The sequence below is a fragment of the Myotis yumanensis genome, unplaced genomic scaffold (assembly GCF_028538775.1).
Source record: "Myotis yumanensis isolate MYYU_CA2020_CCGP unplaced genomic scaffold, mMyoYum1.0.hap1 SCAF_13, whole genome shotgun sequence".
In the NCBI taxonomy this organism is placed as follows: domain Eukaryota; kingdom Metazoa; phylum Chordata; class Mammalia; order Chiroptera; family Vespertilionidae; genus Myotis; species Myotis yumanensis.
In genome coordinates, this window is record NW_027223764.1 from 3,160,535 (window position 1) to 3,184,649 (window position 24,115).

General features: G+C 50.8%; 1 protein-coding gene across 2 annotated transcripts; it reads right to left on the reverse strand.

Annotated features, from left to right (window-relative positions):
* Positions 1-23,795, reverse strand: MKI67 (marker of proliferation Ki-67). Of its 2 annotated transcripts, none has more exons than XM_070432096.1 (15): positions 23,720-23,795; positions 22,963-23,141; positions 20,790-20,868; positions 20,528-20,643; positions 17,832-17,898; positions 16,581-16,626; positions 15,184-16,134; positions 13,751-13,926; positions 12,452-12,770; positions 12,244-12,362; positions 11,971-12,139; positions 10,442-10,597; positions 3,971-9,564; positions 2,727-3,167; positions 1-1,365 (listed from the first exon to the last, which is right to left on the reverse strand). In XM_070432096.1, exons 2-15 carry the CDS (start codon positions 23,052-23,054, stop codon positions 1,300-1,302), a joined length of 8,391 nt encoding a protein of 2,796 aa, XP_070288197.1. In that variant the 5' UTR covers positions 23,055-23,141; positions 23,720-23,795; the 3' UTR covers positions 1-1,299. The 2 variants fall into 2 exon arrangements, with proteins under 2 accessions (XP_070288197.1, XP_070288196.1); XM_070432095.1 differs by having other exon boundaries at positions 11,971-12,142.
* Between the last annotated feature and the right edge of the window lie 320 nt (positions 23,796-24,115).

A 24,115-nucleotide genomic window follows, 5' to 3' on the forward strand; every position in this document is an offset into this window, starting at 1 on the left:
AAAGGTTTATTTTTATATGAACCTGGCTCCATGCCAGACACAGAGGACAGGAGGGCACAGACAGGCACGGCCCTTACACGCACACTCGGGGACAGCCACCTCGTCTTCCATCCTCTCCTCAGCCCGGCAAGGCGGGTGAATGGGGAGGCGAATGGATGGAAGATGTGCTATTTTCTGACCCGGGAACACACAGGGACAGGACACAGTGGAACATAAAAACAGAGATGCTAGCAGTTAGATGCATGTCTAGGCCTGAAACAGGAGGAAGTCTGGACTTGACCTGCAACTGGACAGTACAGCCTCCACTGGGAGGTATGCCCTCCATTGGGAGGTACGGCCTCACAATGAGCGCGCGGGCCCGTGGGGAAGGACCCCGGTGCCTGCTCCCGTCAGAAATGGCCTTGCGTTAGGACGGCTCGTGTTGCTTCCTGTCCCCAGTGGATGCAGAGCACCCTAGGCCGACAGGTGCAGCCAGAAAAAGCACAGGTGGGCCCAGGGCCAGCAGAAACTCAGAAAACGTTACCCTGTTCTGCTGATGTGAGAACCTCAGGTCTGCTCGGCTCCGTCGTTTTATCAGGAGTCTGACACAAGGAGCTAAGACGGTGTCAGCCCCTGGCCGATGGGAGGGTGGATGGGTCCTTCTCAGATGAGCGCAGTCCTAGTTTAGGCAAATACCACGTGAAAAAGGCACGCCACCAGTTGGCCCCGAGATGTCTGTCTGACTCCTGCGCCCTGAAGATGGGGTCACAGGCCAACCTCCGGGTTGCGTTTATTCCCTGAGTGACTGGCGTCCCGGACGAGCCTGTCCTGTGCAGGCACCCAACCCCAGGGCACTGACACAGGCCTCCGCACCGTGAAGACACATCTATAAGCACCAGGAGTCTTCCCTTACCCCTTCCTATCGCTTCCCGAGGGCCCTGCCTTTGGGGTCCTGACGGGGACACAGACAAACACAGAAGCATTTACAATGCAAGTGCTAGAGCCCAGGGCGGGGCTGACCGGGAGAGGTCGACTTCAGGGCTGCATTGGCAAAATTGAAGGGCACAGCTTGGCTCAAACTCCCCTCCCACCCCCCACCCGCCTTAAGTTGTTATTTCTGGGGACCCAGGAGTCCCCCTTCATAACTCCAGGCGGGGTTTTTGAATAGACTATTGAGAATCAGAAATTTTTTAAAAGCTTTCTTCCCTTAAGCACCCGGATAGCATTATTTACAGAATCCATGTTTAAATTCACAGCAAACGTTGTTCTAGAACTTATCACTAAACTACATTCCTACCCCCCCTCCCCCCAATGTCTGAGCTAAACATCGTCACGGCCCCGGCGGCTTCGGGTCCTTATTTTCTTGACGCCCGCGTCGTCGTTCTCCTGTTTGGGAAGAAAATGCAGCTCCGGTCACTTAAAGCGAGGACTTCTGTACCCAACTCCGCCCTATGAACGCCCCAACCCTCCCTGGGGCGACCCTTCCCAGAAGGGATTTGGAGGGCGGAGATGAGTTTTAGAATCCAGGGTTGGGGGCAAAATGCAGGTTTACAGTAGTGAGTACGGGAAACAAGGCTTACGCTTGTGTTATTGGTAAATATTGTATTTTCCCCTAAACAACCGTGAACCAGATCCGTCTCCGTGTCTTTGCTGACGTCAGCTGCTCTGCGCCTGTTCCCGCGTGACTCTAAGGGGCAGGGACATTCGGTGCCATCCTGGACATGGGTGGACCCGCGTTAGGGCCTATGCAGCGGGTGCCGGACCCGACAGCCGCTGGTCAAGCAGGAAGTTCCCGCGGACGCCGGTCTCTAAGTGCATCCCCCTCACAGCAAGGGGACCTTCCAGCCTGTTCTTTGAACCCAGCAAAATGGAGGGCTCCCCAGAGGAATGCTGAGTGGGTGCCATCCTGCTTTGTGGGCTTAATCCCGCGCAGGCAGCTCTCGGGCTGTGAGTCTGAAGGCCCGGGCACTCACCATCTATTAACTTAGATGGCGCCTGACTCGGGAGGGTGACAGGACACAGCCCTTCCTACTGACCCGGGACTCCTACAAGTAGAGGTGCCTTGGGACACACCCGACGTGGAGTCATTCTAGCTTTCCAAAGGGACCCCTTGGGGACCCAACAGGCCACCTCTGGGCCTTGGTGAGTCCCTGAACTCGGGAGCCTGGAGACCTGTGATGTCAGTACCAGTGGTGCAGTGAGCAGCGGGAAGCACTAGCTGGATAAGGTCCCTGCTGCTGACCCACGACGTCATAATGTGAATTTGCTGTTGACACGGGAATTCCCAGAACAGACAGCATGGACCACAGACACAGCGACAAAACTCACGCTTTACACCCGCGCTTCTGTGCGGTAGAACCGGGAGCCTGTTCGCGCATGCAGCATGTTTGTTTGCTTTTGCAACAGGAGCATTCTGTGCTTGTTAAAAAGCGAAACAGTGCCCTGGCCGGCATGGCTCATGCTTAGAGCATCAGGCTGCTCACAGAAGGGTTGTGGGTTCGAGTCATGGTAAGGGCACGTACCTGGGTTGCAGGTTCTATCCTCCTGGCTGGGGCACGTGCTGGAGGTAACCAATCGATGTTGTCTCTCTCACATCAATGTTTCTCTCTCTCTCTCTCCCCTGACCCTTTCCACTCTCTTTGAAAATCAATGGAAAAAACATCCTCGAGTGAGGATTAAAAAAAAACAAAAACTATTAAAAAAATAAAGTAAAAAACGTTTAAAAAGTGAAGCAGTAAACGACTTGCCTGCTGTGACTTTTCCGCGGGCCTCTTGGCGCTCCGCGTCACTCTCGGTTTGGGCTGACTCTCCGAAGTGTCCCCGGTGGGAGGGACTGACCCCTTCGTCGGCCTCACGCGTGTGGAGTCCGCGCGTTGGGCTCCTCTCTCTTCCTGAGTCTTCCCGTGGGTTTCCACGCTTGTCTCCCCGGCTTTCTCCCCGGCCGCGCCGGGCGAGGGAGCCTCCCCCCGTCTCCCGGGTCTCAGGCGCGTCCTCCTCTCCCGGACCGTGTCCCCCGATGCAGAGCTCCTGGCTCCATCTTCTGGGGGTTGACTCCCGGCCTCCGGGGAGGCAGTCACGGGCTTCTTCCCACTCCTCTTTGTTTTCACCTTGTCTGCTGTTAGGAGACCCTCAGGTGTCCGCTCAGCGCTGCTGGCTTTATTTGGGAGTCTGGAACGCAGCGACATTTCCTAAAAAACGGAAAAGACAGCCACAAAATGCCAAGAGTAAGTGATGCAGATCTGAACACCCAACATGGAGGAAAAACCCAGACTGAACTCAGAGGGAAGCTCCTCTGAACGTTTTACATGGGTTAATCTTCTAAAACGCCAGTAACCTAACATAACTGCTTTTTCCTTTGGAGAAATCACCGCCTCTACTGATAAACCATAATAAGGAATTTGGTATAAACCTCAGTCACAGTGTCATATATGTGAGGTCTGGTTACAGGCATCACAGGGCACCACAGGAACACGCCCCTAACACGGGCAGTAAATGAACTCCCCCGGCTTCAAGGACGGCTAAGGCAGAACCGGGAAACCTGCAGGCGGAAGTCCCCAATCTTCTCTCCCTAAGGAGTGGCCGCTCGACTGAAAACCTTGACAGTTGACAGTTACATTCTGCTGAGGACATCCCGCCCGGACAGGGTTCTAACTGGTTAGGTACCGCACCCCTGGCTGTGGGGTCTGAACAGGCCGAGCTGTTCCCTTCTCTCTACGTCTTTGAGGATGAACACAACTCATTCAGTCCCTGAGAAAAATCTTGTCAAAATCTGCAGTGATAACTTTAACTGCATTTCTCCCAAATTAGCCTAGTCTCTCTAGAGGTGCCCAAAGGATTCTCCGCTGGGCCCGCAGGTACTCAGCACTCATGGCAGACCCTTCCGGAAGGAGCACCCACATAAACTCAGGTTCCTTCCGATCTACCAGTTATGCGGAAACGGAGAACGTCCCCCCAGAGCACCAACCAGTCACTATGCAGCAGCCATCCTCACCTTGCCCGGGGAGGTCGCCACCGTTGCTCCTCGGCCCCTATTCTTCGTTTTCATGTCCTCGCTGGGCACGTCTTCCGTGCTTTCTGCCAAAGCTCCCCGCCTCTTCTTCACGCCCAGGGGTTCAGGTGGCTCACGCCTCTCTTGGGGAGCTGCCCGCTGTCTCTTCGCTGGCGGCTTCTCCTCTGCAGGGTCCTGTGCTCGTGTGCTAGTGCGCAGCCTCCTCATTCTGGTGGGACTTCCATCTTCACGCTTCCTCTTGGGAGGCAGGGAAACGCTGCTCCCCCTTTGGGATTTTACAGGGTCTCTGCTGCCCACCTGGTCTTCCATGGGCTTTATGTCCAGGGCCCAGAGGACTCTTCTGGGCTTTGAAGGTTTGCTTTGGCTTGGTGCTTGCGTTGGAGTTCTAACGCTCTCAGCTCCTATGCCCAATTCCTCATCCTGAAATGAACTTTGTAAGGATTGTTGGCAGCGGGCTGGGCCTTCTGGGGGCTGGGCCTTCCCCTTCCGTGATCTTAGCTGGCGTTTGCTGCTCTCGGTGTTTTCTGCAGCACCCAATTTCTGCCTTGGAGATTCCTTGAATACCTTGATGTCTACTGGTTCTCTGTGGGACCGCGTGGTTTTCCCTGATGTCCTGGGAGCTGAGAGCTCTTCCTCTACGTCCACCTTCCTGGGAGGAGCCTTGACCTGCCTCTTCCTGCGTGCTGGCATGACTGCTTCCGGCTGTGGAGGTTTGGAGGGCATTTCAGTGGTCTTGACAACAGTCTCTGGTTCGTCTTTGAGGCCATCCAGGTCTTCTAGGGGCTGGGCCTTTTCCTTACATGTCCTTGGCCTCCTCTTGCTTCCAGTTACATTTTCTGCAGGGTCTGATTTCTCTTCTGGAATTTCCCTCAACAATTTGATATCTTTATCAGGAACCTCTGGTGCTCTGCGGGACCTCGTGGTTTTCGCTGACGTTCGTGTGGGCTTCCTGGGAGCCGAGAGCTCTTCCTCCACGTCCACCTTCCCGGGAGGGGCCTTGACCTGCCTCTTCCTGCGCGCTGGCAAGACTGCTTCCGGCTGTGGAGACCTGGAGGGCATTTCAGTGGTTTTGACCACAGTCTCTGGTTCTTCTGTGTGACTTGGTATTTGGAAGGGCTCTTTCAGGCCGGCCAGGTCTTCTAGGGGTTGGGCCTTTTCCTTACGTGTTCTCAGCCTCCTCTTGCTTCCAGTTACATTTTCTGCAGGGTCCGATTTCTCTTCTGGAATTTCCTTCAACAATTTGATATCTTTATCAGCAACCTCTGGTGCTCTGTGGGACCTCGTGGTTTTCGCTGACGTCCTTGTGGGCTTCCTGGGAGCCGAGAGCTCTTCCTCCATGTCCACCTTCCCAGGAGGCACCTTGACCTGCCTCTTCCTGCGTGCTGGCATGACTGCTTCTGGCTGTGGCGATTTGGAGGGCATTTCAGTGGTTTTGGCAACAGTCTCTGGTTCGTCTTTGAGGCCAGCCAGGTCTTCTAGGGGCTGGGCCTTTTCCTTACGTGTTCTCGGCCTCCTCTTGCTTCCAGTTACATTTTCTGCAGGGTCCGATTTCTCTTCTGGAATTTCCATAAACACTTTGGTATCTTTATCAGCAACCTCTGGTGCTCTGTGGGACCTTGTGGTTTTCCCCGGTGCTCGCGTGGGCCTTCTGAGTGCTGAGACCTCATCTCCTACAACCACTTTGCCTTGAGGTGCTTTGACACGTCTGTTTCTACCTGTTAGCATGATGACTGGTTCTGGGTTTTGGGATTTGCAAGGTATTTTGGTGGTTTTGTCATCAGTCAATGATTCCATGATGTGATCTGGTGTTTGGAAGAGCTCTTTGAAGCCAGTCAGGTCTTCTATGGGTTGGACCCTCCTCTTGGGTGTTCTTGACCTCCTCCTGCTTCCAGTTACATGTTCTGCTGAGTCCGGTTTCTGTTTTGGAGTTTCCTTAAATACTGTGATACCATTATCATCACCTTCTGGATCTCTGTGCGAGTGTGTGGTCTCCCCTGGTGTTGGTTTCCTGAGAGCTGAGAGCTCCTCCTCCACATCCACTTTCCCCAGAGGTGTCCCAAGTGGTCTCGTCATGCTGGTGGAAGTGATGACTGGTTCCAGTTGTGGAGACTGGCAGGATATTTTAGTGGTTTTGTCATCAGTCATTGGTTCTACTGTGTGATCTGGTGTTTGGAAGAGCTCCTTGAAGCCAACCAAGTCTTCTATGGGTTGGACCCTCCTCTTGGGTGTTCTTGACCTCCTCCTGCTTCCAGTTACATTTTCTGCTGAGTCCGGTTTCTGTTTTGGAGTTTCCTTAAATGCTGTGATACCTTTATCATCACCTTCTGGCTCTCTGTGTGAGTGTGTGGTTTCCCCTGGTCTCGGTGTCGGCTTCCTGAGTGATGAGAGCTCTTCCTCCACGTCCACTTTCCCCAGAGGTGTCCTGGAACGTCTCTTTGTGCTGGTTGGTGTGCTGACTGGCTCTGATTTTGGAGATTTGCAGGGTGTTTTAGCGATTTTGTCATCAGTCACTGTTTCTGCGATGTGAATTGGTGTTTGGAAGAGCTCTTTGAAGCCAACCAGGTCTTCTATGGGTTGAACCTTCCTCTTGGGTGTTTTTGACCGCCTCCTGCTTCCAGTTACATTTTCTGCGGAGTCCAGTTCCTGCTTTGGAGTTTCCTTAAAGAGCTTGGCACTTTTAACATCACCTTCTGGCTCTTTGTGCGAATGTGTGGCTTCCCCTCGTCTCGGTGTTGGCTTCCTGAGTGATGAGAGCGCTTCCTGCACGTCCATTTTCCCGAGAGGTGTCCTGAAACACCTCTTTGAGCTGGCTGGTGTGATAACTGGTTCTGGTTTTGGAGATTTGCAGGGTGTTTTAGTTATTTTATCATCAGTCACTGTTCCTATGATCTGATCTGGTGTTTGGAAGAGCTCTTTGAAGCCAGTCAGATCTTCTAAGGGTTGGACTTTCCTCCGGGGTGTTCTTGACCTCCTCCTACTTCCAGTAGCATATTTTGCAGAATCCAGCTTCTGTTCTGGAGTTTCCTTAAATGCTGTGATACCTTTATCATCACCTTCTGGCTCTCTGTGCGAGTGTGTGGGTTCCCCTGAAGTTGGCTTCCTGAGAGCTGAGAGCTCTTCCTCCACATCCATTTTCCCCAGAGGTGTCCTGAGTCGTCTTGTCATGCTGATGGAAGTGATGACTGGTTCTGGTTGTGGAGATTTACAGGGTGTTTTGGTTTTGTCATCAGTCACTGTTTCTGTGATGTGAATTGGTGTTTGGAAGAGCTCTTTGAAGCCAGCCAGGTCTTCTATGGGTTGGACCTTCCTCTTGGGTGTTCTTGACCTCCTCCTGCTTCCAGTTACATTTTCTGCTGAGTTGGGTTTCTGCTTTGGAGTTTCTTTAAATACTGTGATACCTTTATCATCACCTTCTGGCTCTCTGTGCAACTGTGTGGTTTCCCCTGGTCTCGGTGTCGGCTTCCTGAGTGATGAGAGCTCTTCCTCCATGTCCACTTTCCCCAGAGGTGTCCTGGAACGTCTCTTTGTGCTGGTTGGTGTGCTGACTGGCTCTGATTTTGGAGATTTGCAGGGTGTTTTAGCGATTTTGTCATCAGTCACTGTTTCTGTGATGTGAATTGGTGTTTGGAAGAGCTCTTTGAAGCCAACCAAGTCTTCCATGGGTTGAACCTTCCTCTTGGGTGTTTTTGACCGCCTCCTGCTTCCAGTTACATTTTCTGCGGAGTCCAGTTCCTGCTTTGGAGTTTCCTTAAAGAGCTTGGCACTTTTAACATCACCTTCTGGCTCTTTGTGCGACTGTGTGGCTTCCCCTCGTCTCGGTGTTGGCTTCCTGAGTGCTGAGAGTGCTTCCTGCACGTCCACTTTCCCCAGAGGTGTCCTGAAACACCTCTTTGAGCTGGTTGGTGTGATGACTGGTTTTGATTTTGGAGATTTGCAAGGTGTTTTAGTTATTTTATCATCAGTCACTGTTTCTGCAATGTGAATTGGTGTTTGGAAGAGCTCTTTGAAGCCAACCAAGTCTTCTATGGGTTGAACCTTCCTCTTGGGTGTTCTTGACCTTCTGCTCCCAATTATATTTTCTGCTGAGTCCGGTTTCTGTTCTGGAGTTTCTTTGAATGCTTTGATACCTTTATCATCACCTTCTGGCTCTCTGTGCGACTGTGTGGTTTCCCCTGGTCTCGGTGTTGGCTTCCTGAGTGAGAGCTCTTCCTCCACGTCCACTTTCCCCAGAGGTGTCCTGGAACGTCTCTTTGTGCTGGTTGGTGTGCTGACTGGTTCTGGTTTTGGAGATTTGCAGGGTGTTTTGGTGGTTTTGTCATCAATCACTGTTTCTGTGATGTGAATAGGTGTTTGGAAGAGCTCTTTGAAGCCAACCAAGTCTTCCATGGGTTGAACCTTCCTCTTGGGGGTTTTTGACCGCCTCCTGCTTCCAGTTACATTTTCTGCGGAGTCCAGTTCCTGCTTTGGAGTTTCCTTAAATAACTCAGTGCTTTTATCATCACCTTCTGGCTCTCTGTGTGAGTGTGTGGTTTCCCCTGGTGTTGGCTTCCTGAGTGATGAGAGCTCTTCCTCCACGTCCACTTTCCCCAGAGGTGTCCTGGAACGTCTCTTTGTGCTGATTGGTGTGCTGACTGGCTCTGGTTTTGGAGATTTGCAGGGTGTTTTGGTGGTTTTGTCATCAATCACTGTTTCTGCGATGTGATTTGGTGTTTGGAAGAGCTCTTTGAAGCCCGCCAGGTCTTCTATGGGTTGAACCTTCCTCTTGGGTGTTCTTGACCTCCTCCTGCTTCTAGTTACATTTTCTGATGAATCCAGTTTCTGTTCTGGAGCTTCCTTAAATTCTTTCATGCTTTTTTCACCACCTGCTGGTTCTTTTTGTGTATCGGTTGTGTCTCCTGGGGTTTGTGTGGGCTTCCTGAGGTCTGAGAGATCTTCTACGTTCACTCTCTGGGAAGGAGTCTTGATATGTGTGTTCACCTTGGTTGGTGTGCTGACTGGTGGTGGAGATTTGCAGTGCATCAGTATGGTTTTGGCTTCTGTATGCACTGGTTCCTCAGCATGACTTGGGTTTTGGAGGAAACTGTGGATGCCCTCCAGGTCTTCCTTGGATTCTGTCTCTTGCAATCTCTGGATGGGGATCAGGCCTGCTCTTGGTGTACATTTCAGCTCTGATGATCTTCTTGATCTCCTCACAGTGGTCAGTTTTTCAGAATTTTCTTTAGGTTCAATATTTTTCTTACATGTTTCCAAGGATCTTTCCCTTTCCTTCATCTCTCCCTCTGGTAGTTGTGCTTGTACTGATGATTTTCTCAGACATCTTCCCAAGATGTTCTGAACAGTGTCGACTTCTTTGTCATCCTTTTCACATTCTGTACTTGTCACCTGTATATTTCTGAGGTCCACGGACCTCCTGGATTTGTTTGTACTGGATGCCGCCTTCGGAGGCTCTGTCTCAGATCGTGGGGTTTTCATATTTCCATTTACTGTAACATACTGTTGTGTTAAGGCTGGGCTTGAAGACTGTTTATCCCATGGCTCTTCTGGTGCATTCTGAGCCCTGAGGAACACATTTTCTCCTATAAGGAAAAAAAAGCACAATAAATATAGTCTCTTCATTGTGTTGTAACCAATTTGGTATTTTACCCTCAGGAAATATTGTGTATGAGGCAATAATTCACCCTCCTCTCTAAATTACTAACAATATGAATCTGCTTGTGTGGTTATAAATCTGTCTGACATATGAACCATGCACGTTTAAGAATAATGGTATTTGGTGGTATGCAGTGGGCTCATACATAGGTGGTGGTTAGAATCCACAGGGATTAGATCAGGAAGAAAATTCCCAAAGCAGGGTCTCCTAAAGGCTGCCCCGCCATATCTCAGTGACCTGTTTTCTTCAAACATGAGAAAGAGCTGTTTCCTTTTTGAACCACCAATGCAATAATATGGCTGAAACATCCACTTAGTGTCCACGTCACACTGGAAACATCTACTTTTTACCTGTGGAAGCATGTTCAGTGTAGCAAGGAGCTCACTCTAAAACACAGCGTGGTACAAAACGAGAGCAAGACAGACGCATGCCTCCCGTCTCACACCCACACTTGGACAATGTGCAATTATTGTGAGTTTGAGTAATTTACATATAAGTATGGTGAGAGAGTTTACACTTTTCTGCTTATCGCCCTCTTATAATGAAGAAGGCAAACATGTTCACAGGTAGTTTGATTATTAAAGGCATATTCCTTTCCACTGAAGTCACTGAATGCCAGTGCGGGTTCAACCACGGATAGGGATTTCCCCTAAAAGCAATAGAACAGAGAAGCTGGAAATGGTATCTTATCATGAGTACCTCTTGTAGAGAAATAATACAGTATCTGTTACAAACAACAACACCCCCATCTACAGTTCTATTGAAGACATCAAAAGAGTTAGAGGAAAAAAAAGTAAACCAACCAAACTTTCCTGGGGTGCAGAGCAGAGTTTTTTCTTCTGAATTAAGTACTTGAAACTTTTTCCCAAGCAAGTCCTCTGAACTTGAAAAAGCGGTGGGACCTATGTTCATTGTTTGTGGCTTCTCTTTTGCTGGGGTCTTGAACATTTCAGTTAACCCTGTTATATGGAAATAGTGGAAAAAACAATGAACAGATCACTCTTATATATGCAAACAACATGTCAATCCCCACATACCACCGAGGAATCACACCCTAGAATTCCTGGGAGAGAGGGTCTCAGGGGAGAAGGAGATACATTAATAATAATAAACTCATCTTGTTAAAAGAGGGTGATAGGACGGTAAAATCTCATAGGTGCTCCCTCTTCTTTGCCTTTCCCCTTGGAAAGAAAAGCAAGCAAAGGAAGCTGTCTGTCTCCTGACGTTGTGCCCAGTTGAGCACTGGCCAGAGGATGGCGGCCGCCCTCACTGCCTGCCCTGCCAGGCACCCAGAGACCTAGTGACCTTGAGCTGCCTTCAAAATGTCGAGGTTATGCAGCTCTGAATACTAATGATGTACAAGTGAAACGTCCCCCAACTTTAAAAATGACATAGGGCTGCCCATTTTAGTACTGTCAGGTAATAGCATCCCCATCTTTTCAGAGGACAACTCTCCTATGTTACAACCTGCCCTGAAATAAATAAAAGAGCCCACCTAACAGGCTAAAGTCTCATTTCCCTCCACAAATATCCAAAGTGGGAACCACTGGTCCAACTTGGTGGCATGAAACCCTAACCCTGGGTCTGGCCATGGTTCAAATCTGCTACCATCATAAGGATTCTTCTAATGAGAATGGCAACATTGGCTCAACATTATTCACGCTTAAAGGAAACTTCGTCACAGTCCTTTGATTCGTGAAACAGTTAAACGACATGAAAAAAAAGGAACTCTTGAAGCAAAACATTGCTCACACCAGTTGCTCCAACTCTGGGAAATAGCTTCGTATAAGTGCAGGGAAGGGGCAATTATAGGAGCAAGAGGGTCTCCTTTCCCAGAGCAGCTTCCAGCTTTATTTACACCTGTGCTGAGGTAAAGGTGTGCATCTGCCTGGCATGCCTGCCTCACACAGGACACGTGATCCCCAAGGTGCCGGGGGCCTGTCCCTGTTCCCAGATGCAGCTTTCTCGTCCTGGACCATCCTGACCCCAAGAAGTTGACTGGATCGTTTGGTCTCCTGTCCTGCTCTCTGCAGACAGACACCCATCCACATCCTCCCAGAGCTAAGGGCTGTGGTTAAAAGAGACATGCCTAGCCCTAACCGGTTTGGCTCAGTGAATAGAGCATCGGCCTGCGGACTGAAAGGTCCCAGGTTCAATTCCGGTCAAGGGCATGTGCCTTGGTTGCGGGCACATACCCAGTAGGAGGTGTGCAGGAGGCAACTGATAGATGTTTCTCTCGCATCGATGTTTCTAACTCTCCCTCTCCCTTCCTCTCTGTAAAAAATCAATAAAATATATTTTAAAAAAAAGAGAGACATGCCTATGATTTTACCTGAAAGGTCTTCATTGAAGTCGATTTTTTTGTTGATCACGAAGTTGTTCAGCATTCTGTAGGGCCGAGCTGGCACGGTGACCTTTTCGATGTGAGCTTTCCCTATCACGATGGTGCAGGGAGAGGCGGCGTGGCCTGTACTGAACTCGTTGTGAACACTGCCCAGAGGCTTCTGGAAGAAAGGCAAGAGAGCACGAAACGTCAAAGCACAGCCGCTCGGAAGGTAACTCCGGAGAGCATGACGGGAAGCGGCCATGCACCGTGGACACAGACCTTCGGGGTGTTCATTCTTCTCTGCCTTTTGCTCGGCGGTCTTGGAGGACCGTGTCTCACGACTCTAGTTTGCGTTTGTTTGGCACAAAGTTTCACGACGTCTGCCCACGATCTCACCACTGTCGAAAGGAAAAGGAGGTGAAACTTCCCAGCACTGGCAGCGGTGAGAAAATTCACCCCGAAACATACGCGTTCCCACAACACTAACCCATCAAATTGGCTTCCGAGGCTCCGCTCCTCCGCCGGGAGTGGATCGTCTGCAGGATTCCATGTTGGCTGCGGTCCACGGAGGCCCTCCTGGCAGGCCCGCTGCTGCTCCGCCTCCCTCCCCTCTGAGGAGCATCTGTTTGATGTGGAGATTTGCTGCCACTCGAGGCAGGTGATTTGAGGGACCGCCGGCGACCATCATTTGCAAGTGGAGACGTTTTCGGAGGACTGTGCACCGGGGAGCTCGTCAGCATGTTTTGCGTGGTCACTTCCAAACGGATTTCTGAAGATCCTCCCTTTTCTGATGGCGGAGGCTGTTCCTGGCGAGATGGAAACGCTCCCAAGTTAGCTTCCTACAAACGCGGCACCTCTGTAACCGCTGTGAGGACTGTGGAAGCCCCGAGTAAGAACTGACACTGTTTCAAAGCACAAGAACCCCCACAAACCAGAAACAAGCACGTCGGGTGGTCATAGGAAAGTCTTCATACTCCTCCCCAATTCTCAAAAAATTTTAATAAAACTGGATTGGACTAGACACACCCCAAGAATTTTCGCTGTTTAAATCTTGAAGCACCAAAACATTTCACCCACTGTCAAGAGCAAGGTGGGGGTGAGAGTCTGTCCCCCACCATTTAAGGAAAAAAGAAAGAGAAAAAAAGCAGCAGACAAGCCTTCCCTGGGGTATTTCAGGAGGAAAGAGGGAGGGAACCTCCCGAGGAGAGGCCGGGGCTGTGCCCTGAACCCAGTGAAGGCACCTGTGGGTGTGCGGCCACCTGAGGTCTCCCTGCGGGAAAGGAGGCTGCTCTCCGGGAGCCAGTGTAAAACGGGAAGAGGCCACACACCCCTTGTGTGCCTCTGCGTATGAACAGCAATGAAAGCCCAGCCTCCCTGAGGGAGGTGAGCTGATTGCAGCTCTAAGCAGCTGATTGTGAGAATCGCAGTGTGCTGCCACCCAAGCGTTCCCTTTCGCCTTACACTCCTGGAGACAAAGCAGCCGCCCTGTGCTCATGTGTCCTGATGTCCCCGGACTCTTCTCATTGGAGTTGTCACTGTGACCCAGAGTGGCCCTCCGGCCCTGGAGACTGCAAACACTCACCTGTGCGTGGCCCCCTCCCAGCCGCGGGGAGAAACCAAGTGTTTGCAACACCCGGGTGAATAGGCTCGTTTAGACTTTTTATTGTTACTTTATGTTAGAAAGGAGAAGGTTTAATTGTAATCCTACTCGTGGGAGCAGCTAGGAGAGAGAAGGTACCGACGTGAGCCATCAGACAGGAGGGCGAACGCCAGCCAGGGAACGTACCTTGATGATTTTCTTCAGGACGGGTGGCGTGTGGGTGACAAGAGAGCGTCTTGCCATCGGCGTTTCTCCTCTTTTTAGAGGTGTATTAGGAGGTAAGTTTTCGTCAAATAATTCAGGTCTCAGATGACCCCCAAAGGAGACCCGCCTTCTTTTTAAGGGCTTCCCTTCAGTCTTATCTAAAGGAATGAATGCAAACAGGAAAGGGAATGAAAAACCATCCCAGTACTTATGACTTGTTTCCAACTGATCTTAAAGACAAACCAGTGACTCCTGATGCCGAAATACCTTCATTCTCTGGTGATGCCAGGGAAGCTAAGGTGCTTCAAGAGCAAACGACAGATGGAGGCCAAACCATCAAAATGCCTGGCCCAACTCAACAGTACAGAGATGTTCTTTAAAATCCTGAAAACTCCTGCCTGGACACAGCTTCCTAAGGGGACCGGCCTGACACAGGGGCGCTCACCGCGGAGCCGGGGCTGATGGAGATGGATGCTTTAGCAGTGACCCGAGAAAACTTTCCCAAAAGACACATCCTGGGGCCTCACCTGGACCTGCACGGTGAGTAGAACAAGCCCGGAAAGTTCTGCAGGTGACTCTCACAGGCAATTCACGGGACCCCCCCTCCCCCACATATCTTTATAAAACAGCAATCAACACCGTGAGCCTGGAGGTCTCGTTTTACAGACCGGCACGGCTCTGCACTACGCACCCTGCAGAAGCACAACCTACGTGTTCAGGGCCGCGTCAGACGCCTGGAGACCCTGCAAAGGGCAGGCTGCCCAGGAGCCACGGGGGCCACAGAGGCCCTGCCTCCGCCACTCACTGGGGGCATTAGGCTGTCAGTTTCCTCACTTGCAGAACAGAGAACTGCCCGTTATCTCCATCACCTGGCCTGCGGACTCTCCTGCTGGGCGCTCCTGCTGCAGGCACAGAGGGTCAAAGTGTGGATGTCGGGAAAGCTCCCCAAACAGCGCCCGGCACAGCAGCTTGTGGGAACAAATACCCGAGGGCCACCCTATAATAACAGCTTCCCAAGGGATTGCCGCTGACTCGGATCAAGCCCATAGGACACAGATGCTTGTCCCTCAGAATGGAGCTGCCTGGCAAAGCGATGCTGCTCATTCTCCTTTCTAGGTTGTGGCTGGAATAGAACCAAGCATGTTCGGAGCAGCTTTCAGCCCCTGCTATGTCGGTCCTTCTCTAACACCCGCACCTCCCGTCACTCCCTGTCCCCTTAGCCAGGTCATCAGGACAAAGCTCTCGGCGTGGACAAGGGACACGGATGCCTGGCTGTCCCCTTAGTCCCCTGGCTCCTCTGCCACAGAGCAAACTGTTATTTTAGAAAGGCGGTGTCACAAATTCATACCTAGACACAGGTCACAGGTACGTGTGAACGTTTGGGGGGAAATGAATTTAAAGTGAAATAAACTTACTAAGGGAATCGCCAACGTTGCTGACATCCACTGCACCGAGGCCCGGAACCTTCCGCTCCGCGGGGACCAGCAGCGGGGAGAGCAGGGTCTGCTTTGGAATGTCTGTTCCTGTGGTGAGGATGCCGACACTGGGAGACAGGCTCCTTCTCCTTTTTCTGGAAAAGACCTTTTCTGCTGTGTTTCCAAGGTGGCCAGCGCTTTCTCCTTTGGCGGGTGTTGGCTGTCTGGCTGAGAGCCTCCTGGGAGCAGACGCGGCACTGCCTGCCCTGAGGTCTTCGCTTTGCTGCAGACTCACAGGTTCACCCCCAGGGGTGACACTCGGGGCTCCGCTCCGGCGTCTCCGGGAGGAACTAGGCTGTGGACATTGGACTGGGGTCTTGGCTTTGCTCATCTCTGGGTGGGGGATGCTGGGACTCGCGGTGGCCTCGAGAGTCTGACCCGGCCCCTCACCCGCTCTCTCTGCCTCCGTCTGGCTGCTCCGACCAGATCTCCGCCTGGACTTGGGCGAGACCCGTGGCTGAGTCGCGCTCTGTGAACCGCCGGCGCTCTCGGCTTCTGATGCACGATGACCCCGTGCTCCCGATTTCCTCCGATTCTGTAGAACAGTCTCCGATTTCACATCTAACTCTTCCTTCATAGACTCGTAGAGCTTCCGGAAGGGAGACTCATTCTCTCCGTCCTTCTCCAGACCCTGTCCCCCATTCCAGCTCCCAGCGGTCACACAGGAACCTGCTCCGAATCCCCCAGCAGGGGGCCCGGCTGCATTTCCGTGGTTATCTCCAGGGGGCTCCGAGGAACCAACATCTGCTGTGCTTTTGGTAGTGGGACCTTCTGAGCCGCGCGAGGGGGTGCGGGTCGCCCCGACACGCTCCCTGCGCTCCGGGGGCCCTCCTGAACCACCCTCTTCAGTGACTTGTGAGCGGGCAGCACTGGGATCTTGAACTTTCCCATCTTGACAGCGAGATATGAAATAAGAAACAAGTTCCAGATGTTCTCAATGGTTAACGTGGGCAGTATTCAAATCTTACAACTGTTTCAAACCACCTTATCACCTAGCTCTTCACTTAGCCTACACGTTACTGAGTGTCCCATGTGGGTAAGAACAGTATTCCGATACTAATATTACGATCTGATCCAAATAAGTAAATCCCATTAGTCTCCTGTAACTAATCTGAGATAAAATGCTATTATTCCACTCAGAATTCAGCAGACAGCTGAGCAAGACAATTTATTTACGTGTGGATTCTCCAATAAGCCCCCACGTGACTGGAGAAGAAAGTTAACTCGGGGTCTGCCTGAGCCTGGACGTCGGACATGTGTGACACTGGTGTCCCCTCCTTGTCATTATGCTAAGATAACTGGCCTTGCAGATCTGGAACGAATGAAAAACTACTTACCGGGGTTGGAAGGGAAGCTAGACCTTGAGACCCGACTCGGAGATGCCTGTGAATTGGTCAAGAATGAACAGCCATTTAGTGCCTTTTCCAAAACCGACAGCCAAGTTCATGAAAATATCCTATTGATGAGCATCTTTGCCTAACTGTTCTTATATGACTTTGGGAAACTGAGAAATGAGCCCGAGACTCGCAGGTGCTACTGCTCAGATACAAGTATTTCTTAGCTGATTTTAAAAATATAGCGATGGAGTGCGTGTGAGTTGTTATAACTTCCTCAGACTTCTTTTCCTTTATCATCTGAAGGAAGTTAAACTTAAATGTCACCAACACTCAGTACCCGTGAACCTACTGAAGGCACAGAATTACTGACTTTATACCTGGTTTCACCAGAAACCGTCACAGGAACTGTGGGCTCCACTCCGAGTGTGTGCTCTTGGCTGGCAGACACCTAGGGTGTGTCTGAGCCCAGAAGTTAAGGCAGACACTACCCACTCGGGGCACAGGACCAGCCCCAGCACACCCACCTGGACCCCTAACAGCGCTGCCAGAGAATGTTCTAGAGACCAAGGAGCAACCACAGAATAACATGTATTTAAGATATAAAGTCCAGTATTGTTTCCAAGAAGGAGAAAAATATATCATCTGAATAATTAAGGGGGAGGAGATATCACAAAAATATATCCAAAGGCAAATAATTTAACTTCTTTCTTTAATCAATTTCCAATTTCTTAATATCTAACATGTTGATTCTCAAACTTCCCATGGGAAGGGCCAGTTTCTAATTTCCAACCTGAACTTGATCAAGACACTTATGACTACATAAAAATGAAGTAAAATTTGCCCGGCCCGGGTAGCTCACTTGGTTGGAGCATCGTCCCATAAACCAAAAGGTCGCAGGTTCGATTCCCGGTCAGGACACATACCTAGGTTGTGGGTTTGATCCCTGGTCATTTCCTAGTTGGGGGTCGTATGGTAGGCAATCGATTGATGTTTCTCTTATTGATGTTTCTCTCTCTTCCCCTACCTCTCATTAAAAAAAAAAAAAAAATCAATGAAAACATCCTTAGATGAGGATTGAAAAAAAGTAATCTAAGTTCACCTTGTTTTAATACCTTGGTTACACTCTCCTATTCTAACTGGTACGTCACCCTCCCTTGTGAGAAACTGTTCATCAGGGTGCACATAAATGATTTCCTATCTTCATGCAAAAGAATCGGAGCCCAAAGTTTGATACCACCCGAACCCGGTCACCTGTTCACGTCTTTGTCCTGGAAATTCAGTTGACTTGCTTCCGTTCTGATGACTGTCATTCTCATACCTGAAGTGCATAGAATGACAGACACATATTCAGATTACTGACCTGTAACCTGAGTATCTGATTAATATCCAAGGAATAAGGAGCAAACTTTAAGATGTTACCCTATTCCTGGAAATAAATTTGGAGTTGATTGCCTCGACTTTCTTTCGGAACACCAGAGTCCGAGGTTGGGCACCCGGATTAATTTCTGAACACTGACCAGCCTGTATGATTCACGCTCCCTGAGTACCTGCTATGTGCGGACCTACTGCAGTGGGAACAGAATCGGTGTCCGCTAGTTTATGTTCAAGGAAATCAACTGATGGCTTGGAAGGCTAACCAGGAAGCCAGCGGCGGCCGATGCCTGAACCTCTGTGACGTCACTTCCTGCAGAGACTAGAGCTATGCGCTACCTTGAAAGTACTCTGATCCCGCCAGCCCCCACTTATTCCACCTGTATCTGAACAGAGGCGGGCACGTTGCATGAAGATGAGAGATAGCCAGCAAGACGCATCGTTGTCCTCACAAAACCTCGGGCTCCGCATCACAGAACAGCCGCTTAAAAGGCAGACAGAACCTGAGTACCTGGGAAAGGGCCTGATTCAAACTTAGATGCCACCTGAGTGCCATCGGGAGCAGCGAGGATTCTGGGATGGTTTCTCAGGGAGCAGAGCTCTGGGCCCAGTCCTCTTCCTAAGACCCGTTTCCAGCTCACTGTTGGAGGTAGTCAATCATCCAAGTAACGTGAACGTGAACAGCAGCTCCTCTTGGGGAAATAGTTCTGGCCTCGGTTTCACATCAAATACTTCCTACCTAGAGCTCTCTAGCCAATAAACATACCCTTTAAAAATGAAGCAAATTCACAACAAGCACAGTAAAAGAAATGACCAGATGCCAGGAGGCACAATAGACAGTACAGTGAAGGCAGAGCTCCGCTCAGCAAAATGGGTGAAAAATGACCCAACTACACGTCTCTTCAAGAGACACAACTTAGATTCAAAGACACAAACAGGATGCCAGTAAAAGGGTGGGAAAGGTATACCTGCAGACAGCAACCAGAAGAGGGCTGGAGAGGCTACGCCAACTCAGAAAAAACAAACATTGTTCTCAGAGACCAAGCAAAACCACAACGAGACTGATGATAACAAACGTGCCCCTAACAGCTGGTTCCAAGAGACAACCTCAACCTTAAGGATTGTGAAAAGTTCAAAGTATGTGATTAAAAAAAAGTAGTGTGCAATCCTAATCCAAAGCACTACTGAAGGCACAGAACACGTCAAGATGACACATGATAGAGCCTCACCCACTGGGTCATTCTAAACTTAAACACACGGAGAGCAGAGCCACCAAGCACAGAAAGGAAACTGACAAGAGCCGAAAAACAAAATGCCCTCGATGTGTGATTTCCACTCGCCCGTTGCAGTAGCTAAGAATCGGGGGGGAGGGAACGACTGTGATTCTAGAATTTGAACCTAATGGGCACAGACCATAGACAGAACACTGCACCCAACAGCTGAAGAACACACCTTCTTTTCAAACACAGAGCAGTAAAAAGTTAACCCTATGGAATCACAAAGCAAACCCCCACACATTTCAAACATGAAGTTACATGTCCATCCAGAGTGAATAGATTGTGTAGGTAACTGTATATATTATTTCAAAGAAATACTCATGCAGTGAGGATGTCCATGCACTGAATGCCACCACCATGAGGGAAGAAATCAGTTACAAATATGTCCGTCATTATTACAAATTGATGGAGTTTAACAGACAGACAAAAGCAAGGTGGTTAGGGATGCAGGCTTACGCAGTAAAACCCCAGACTTTCGTGCGATCAGAAAGCGAGGTCAGAGACATAAGCAGAGATTAGAAGTTGTGTGAGAGAAGCTTCAGACATCTTCTGAGTATGCTGTAGGTGGTGGATTAGTTTGCTCGGGCTTCTGTAACAAAACACCACACACTGGGTGGCTTCAACAATTTCTTGTCTCACTGTTCTGGAGGCTAGAAGTCCAAGGCGAAGGTGTCGGCAGGGTTGGTTTCCTCGGGGGCTGGCTTCTCGCTTTGCTATGGTTTCCTTTGCCACCTGTACACACGGTTGTCCCCCTGAGCACCTGCTCCCCTGGTTCTCTCTGTGTCCTCATCTCCTCTGCTTTAAGGACACCAGTCAGATCGGATCGGGGCCTGTTCTAACGGCTGCATTTTACCTTAATCACCTCTTTAAAAGCCCTGCCTCACGATCTGAGGTCCTAGGGTGAGGACTTCGACACATACATTTGGGGGAGGGGGAGGGCATTCAGCTCATAACAGGTGATGACCACAGGGCTGTTCACTCCTGTCTTGTTTTGTACCTTCCTCTATGAGTATGTTTTAGTTTAAAATAATAAACTAAAAAACGTTTGCAGTGTCTCAACACTTCCAATACAGTGAAACTCCCGTAGGACCAGGTCACCCCTCCCGGGCAGCATGATGGGTTCTCAAATCCTTGAACTGGATTACGCCGGCCGCACATGTCCCTGTGATTTCAGATCAGGAATCAGCGTGGAGAAAGTCCATCTCAAACACTTGGACATTCACCCACCCTCAGGGAGAACCGCAGAAGGCCTGCAAGGCTGGCTCCTGGAGCGCCAGGAGGCCCCCTATTGCCACTGACCTGAAGGAGCGGTCAATGACGGTGATCACATCCCCGTGCTTGAGTTGCACGGGCCCGTCGATAGCAGATCCATTCACCTGTGTTGGGTTTGTGGCACTGAAATTAAACAAGACTGCCTGAAAGTAGAAAAAGGGGGAAATGTGTAATTCATAGGTAACAAGTAAAGAGGAGACTTTGCATAGGTAACAAGTGAAGCGAAGACTTTGCATAGGTAACAAGTGAAGCGAAGACTTTTTAAAATAGACCCCCAAGCCCCGCTAACCTTCTGGTCACTGACTTCAATTTTGCAGTGCTGTTTGGACACGACAGGAAGCTGGATACGAATGTCACACTCAATGCCCCTTGATTGAAAAGAATGAAGACCTTTTTAGGTTGTTGCATTTAAAAAAATTACATCAGTGTTTCAAAATAAAACAGCATTTGACTCTATGTTTGATCTATAAGTGTAATGACATAAAGAACTAATAAACTGGGTAAACATCGATGCTCTCTAGATTTTGCCAATAATTTTTACAAGTATTCTATAAGCAACTATTTTAAATCTTTAAAACTTAGAGTGCTTAAAGATAATTACACTAGAAAACATCTATAATAAAAGGGTAATATGCTAATTAGACAGGATGTTCTTCCTTCCAGAGAAAGCCAGTGGGGTAGCAGAGCCCCGCCCTGCTCTGCCTCCCCCTCCCCCCCCAGGCAGAGGTGGGTGGGTGGGCGGGGTGGGGTGGGAATCAAGGCCTTTGCACAAATTTTGTGCATCGGGCCTCTAGTTACAATATAAACTTGATTTGCCTTTTACTAAGATATCTATGCTTATAAGACCCAACTAAAGGAATATTTTACATCAGTTTGGAGAATGAAAATTACTTTTAATCCTCTGCTTTTTTTTTTTTCAACAAAAACGTTTATGTTCAACTTGTTATGTATAGCTCAAGGTTTAATCATCAGCAAAAGTGCTGTATTTTATGCCAGCACCTCTCTGCCTGTTTCTTTATAGACAAAAACAGGATTACATTAGCACCTATATCATGGTGTTCTTCAGAGGATAAAATGAGTTACGCACGTCATCATTTGCCTGGCACACAGTAAATGCTACTACTTGTGAGCTTGTTACTGTTGTTTTAAAACTATACCCGAGGCCGGTTTGGCTCAGTGGATAGAGCGTCGGCCTGTGGACTGAGGGGTCCCAGGTTCGATTCCGGTCAAGGGCATGTACCTGGGTTGCGGGCACATCCCCAGTAGGAGATGTGCAGGAGGCAGCTGGTCGATGTTTCTCTCTCATCGATGTTTCTAACTCTCTATCTCTCTCCCTTCCTCTCTGTAAAAAGTCAATAAAATATATTTTAAAAAAAACAAAAACAAAAAACTATAGTCCATTTACTGACAGACGCACAAGTCTATCACTAAAAATACTAATCTGAAAGCAACAACCAAAAAAAACAACCCACATTCTCTAGATTTGACTTGTCTTTTCACAAAAAGCTAGCGCCAGCAGGAAGCACAGAGAGGGAGACTTCCCAAACCCGCAGAAACCCATGAGAGGCCCTTGGTGAGGTCCTTTGTGGGTCCCGTTACCATCCCGGAGTTTTATAAGTTTGAACAACTCTAGACTCTCATCTCTGTTCTCAACCTGAACCGCTGGAGTCTAAGATCTCTCTTCTCACCCATGTCCCACGACCAAACACTTACTAATGGGTTTCTAAATGACAAAATCGTGCATAAAAACGTTCATCGTTGCTGTATAATAACCACAGTTACTGCCATCCAACACCAACATGTTTTTAAACATTTTTTTTTCTTTAGAAAAGCTATGAAAAGTGAACAGCTACTTTAAGTGAAAGGAGATGATTTGATCTTTAGGTGAGAGAGTGTTCCAGGAAGAGAGACTGTCTCATTAGCACTGAGAGGTGGTTTGGCAGGAGACTGCCAGCTGGGATCACTGCAGCCAAGTGCTTCTTAACCTCATGCTGCTGACCTCTCAGGCCACATAATGCTTCCTGGCGGGGACTGTCCGTACAGGCCGGGCGGGTGGCAGCACCTCGACCTCTGCTCACGGATGCATGCACCGCCCACAGGAAGGCAACAAGGGAAGCTCTCACAACACTAGCCCGACAGGAGCCTCCTTCCTTCCTTTGCTCGGAGTCCCCAGGGTTTTCAGATGAACACGGCGTCTTCTACAGAAGTGAGTCAGGGTACTGCAACCATCTACACTTTCCTCCATTTAAACATGTGCATCAAATCAATTTCAACACGTATGTTTGCCTGAAGCACCAGTTAACATACAAACATTGTCTTGAAATTCTGTTTGGTAATGAACCGCTCCTCGGAGTTGACAGTACAGGGAAGTCCCCAGCCAGGGTGACAGCGGAGGGGCCGAGGCCCGGCCTGTTCACTTGGGATTGGGGCCTTCAGGTCTCTCACGCGTGCGCAGGGCTCACCTCCCGAACAAGCAGGTGCTCAGGCTCAGGGGAAAGTGGGGGCCGTCCAGCCCGGTCCTCTTGATGGTCACGAGGCGACCTGTCGGGCCCATTTTCTAAGGAGAATGGGCGACCGATCCTAATGGGAAGGTCAGGTGGCAGCAAACTTAAGGAGCAGCTCTTCCCCGCAGGACCACGCACTGGATCAAACAACAGAAACAGAAAACGCGGGTTGCGGGGAGGGCGCGCTACTCTCAGAGCAAAGAGCCAAGCAGCCGCTTGTAAGTCTGCGACTGGGGTTCCCTGCGCAATGGACCGGTGCCCGGTCGCCCTGGCCCCCACCCCATCTGACAGCTGGGGAGCCCCGCCAGGCCCTGGGCTGCCCCCCGGGCGCCCTCCTGTAAGCATCGCCCCCAAAGACCCGCGGCCAGGACGCCGCCCGCCAAGGTCCCGTCCCCCGGGAGTTCCCTCCAAGAACCCTGCGGCCGCGCTCCGGGGCGGTCCCCGCACAGCCCCGAGGGGTCACCGCGCTGGGCCTGCGACCCTGGCACAGCCCCGGGGGGTCACCGCGCTGGGCCTGCGCCCCTGGCACAGCCCCGGGGGGTCACCGCGGCTGGGCCCCCGCCCCTGGCACAGCCCCGGGGGGTCACCGCGGCTGGGCCCCCGCCCCTGGCACAGCCCCGGGGGGTCACCGCGGCTCCAGCCCCGCCTCTCGCACTGCCCCGAGGGGAGTCCGCGGCTCCGGCGCCAGCCCCCGCCCCGCGGCGCCCAGACTCACCGACGAATCGCTGCACCGCTACCCGTGCGTCCACTGCTCGTCGGGGCGCAATCCAAGTCCGCGCGGTGAGGAGCCCGCCCCGCGTCCACTCGCACCCACCGCCCACCGCCCGCCCCGCGCTACAGGTCGGGGCCTCAGCCCCGGGCGCGCGCCCACCTCTGCTGCCACCCGCTCCCCCCGCCGGCGCCCTCCCCGGTGCCCGGTGCCCGGTGCCCGCCCAGCCGCGTCCACGAGCTGCGCGGCGTCGGCGGCGCAGGCGCGGAAAGCCTCCCGCCCCGTCCCCCGATTCAAACCAAAACAGCGATTCAAATTTGGCGCAAAGCGCTGCGATTGGACGCGGCCGGGCGGCGTCCAACCAATGGGGAGGGGCGAGGGCCCGGGGCGGGGCTAGAGAGG

Excerpts from the sequence above, each read along its gene's own strand:
- MKI67 (XM_070432095.1), bottom strand. The coding sequence starts at position 23,054 with ATGGGCCCGACAGGTCGCCTCGTGACCATCAAGAGGACCGGGCTGGAC. Across the intron at positions 20,869-22,962 it reads AGCACCTGCTTGTTCGGGAG|GGGCATTGAGTGTGACATTC; the intron begins GTGAGCCCTGCG and ends TTTTCAATCAAG. Across the intron at positions 12,771-13,750 it reads TCCTGAAGAAAATCATCAAG|GAACAGCCTCCGCCATCAGA; the intron begins GTACGTTCCCTG and ends CCATCTCGCCAG.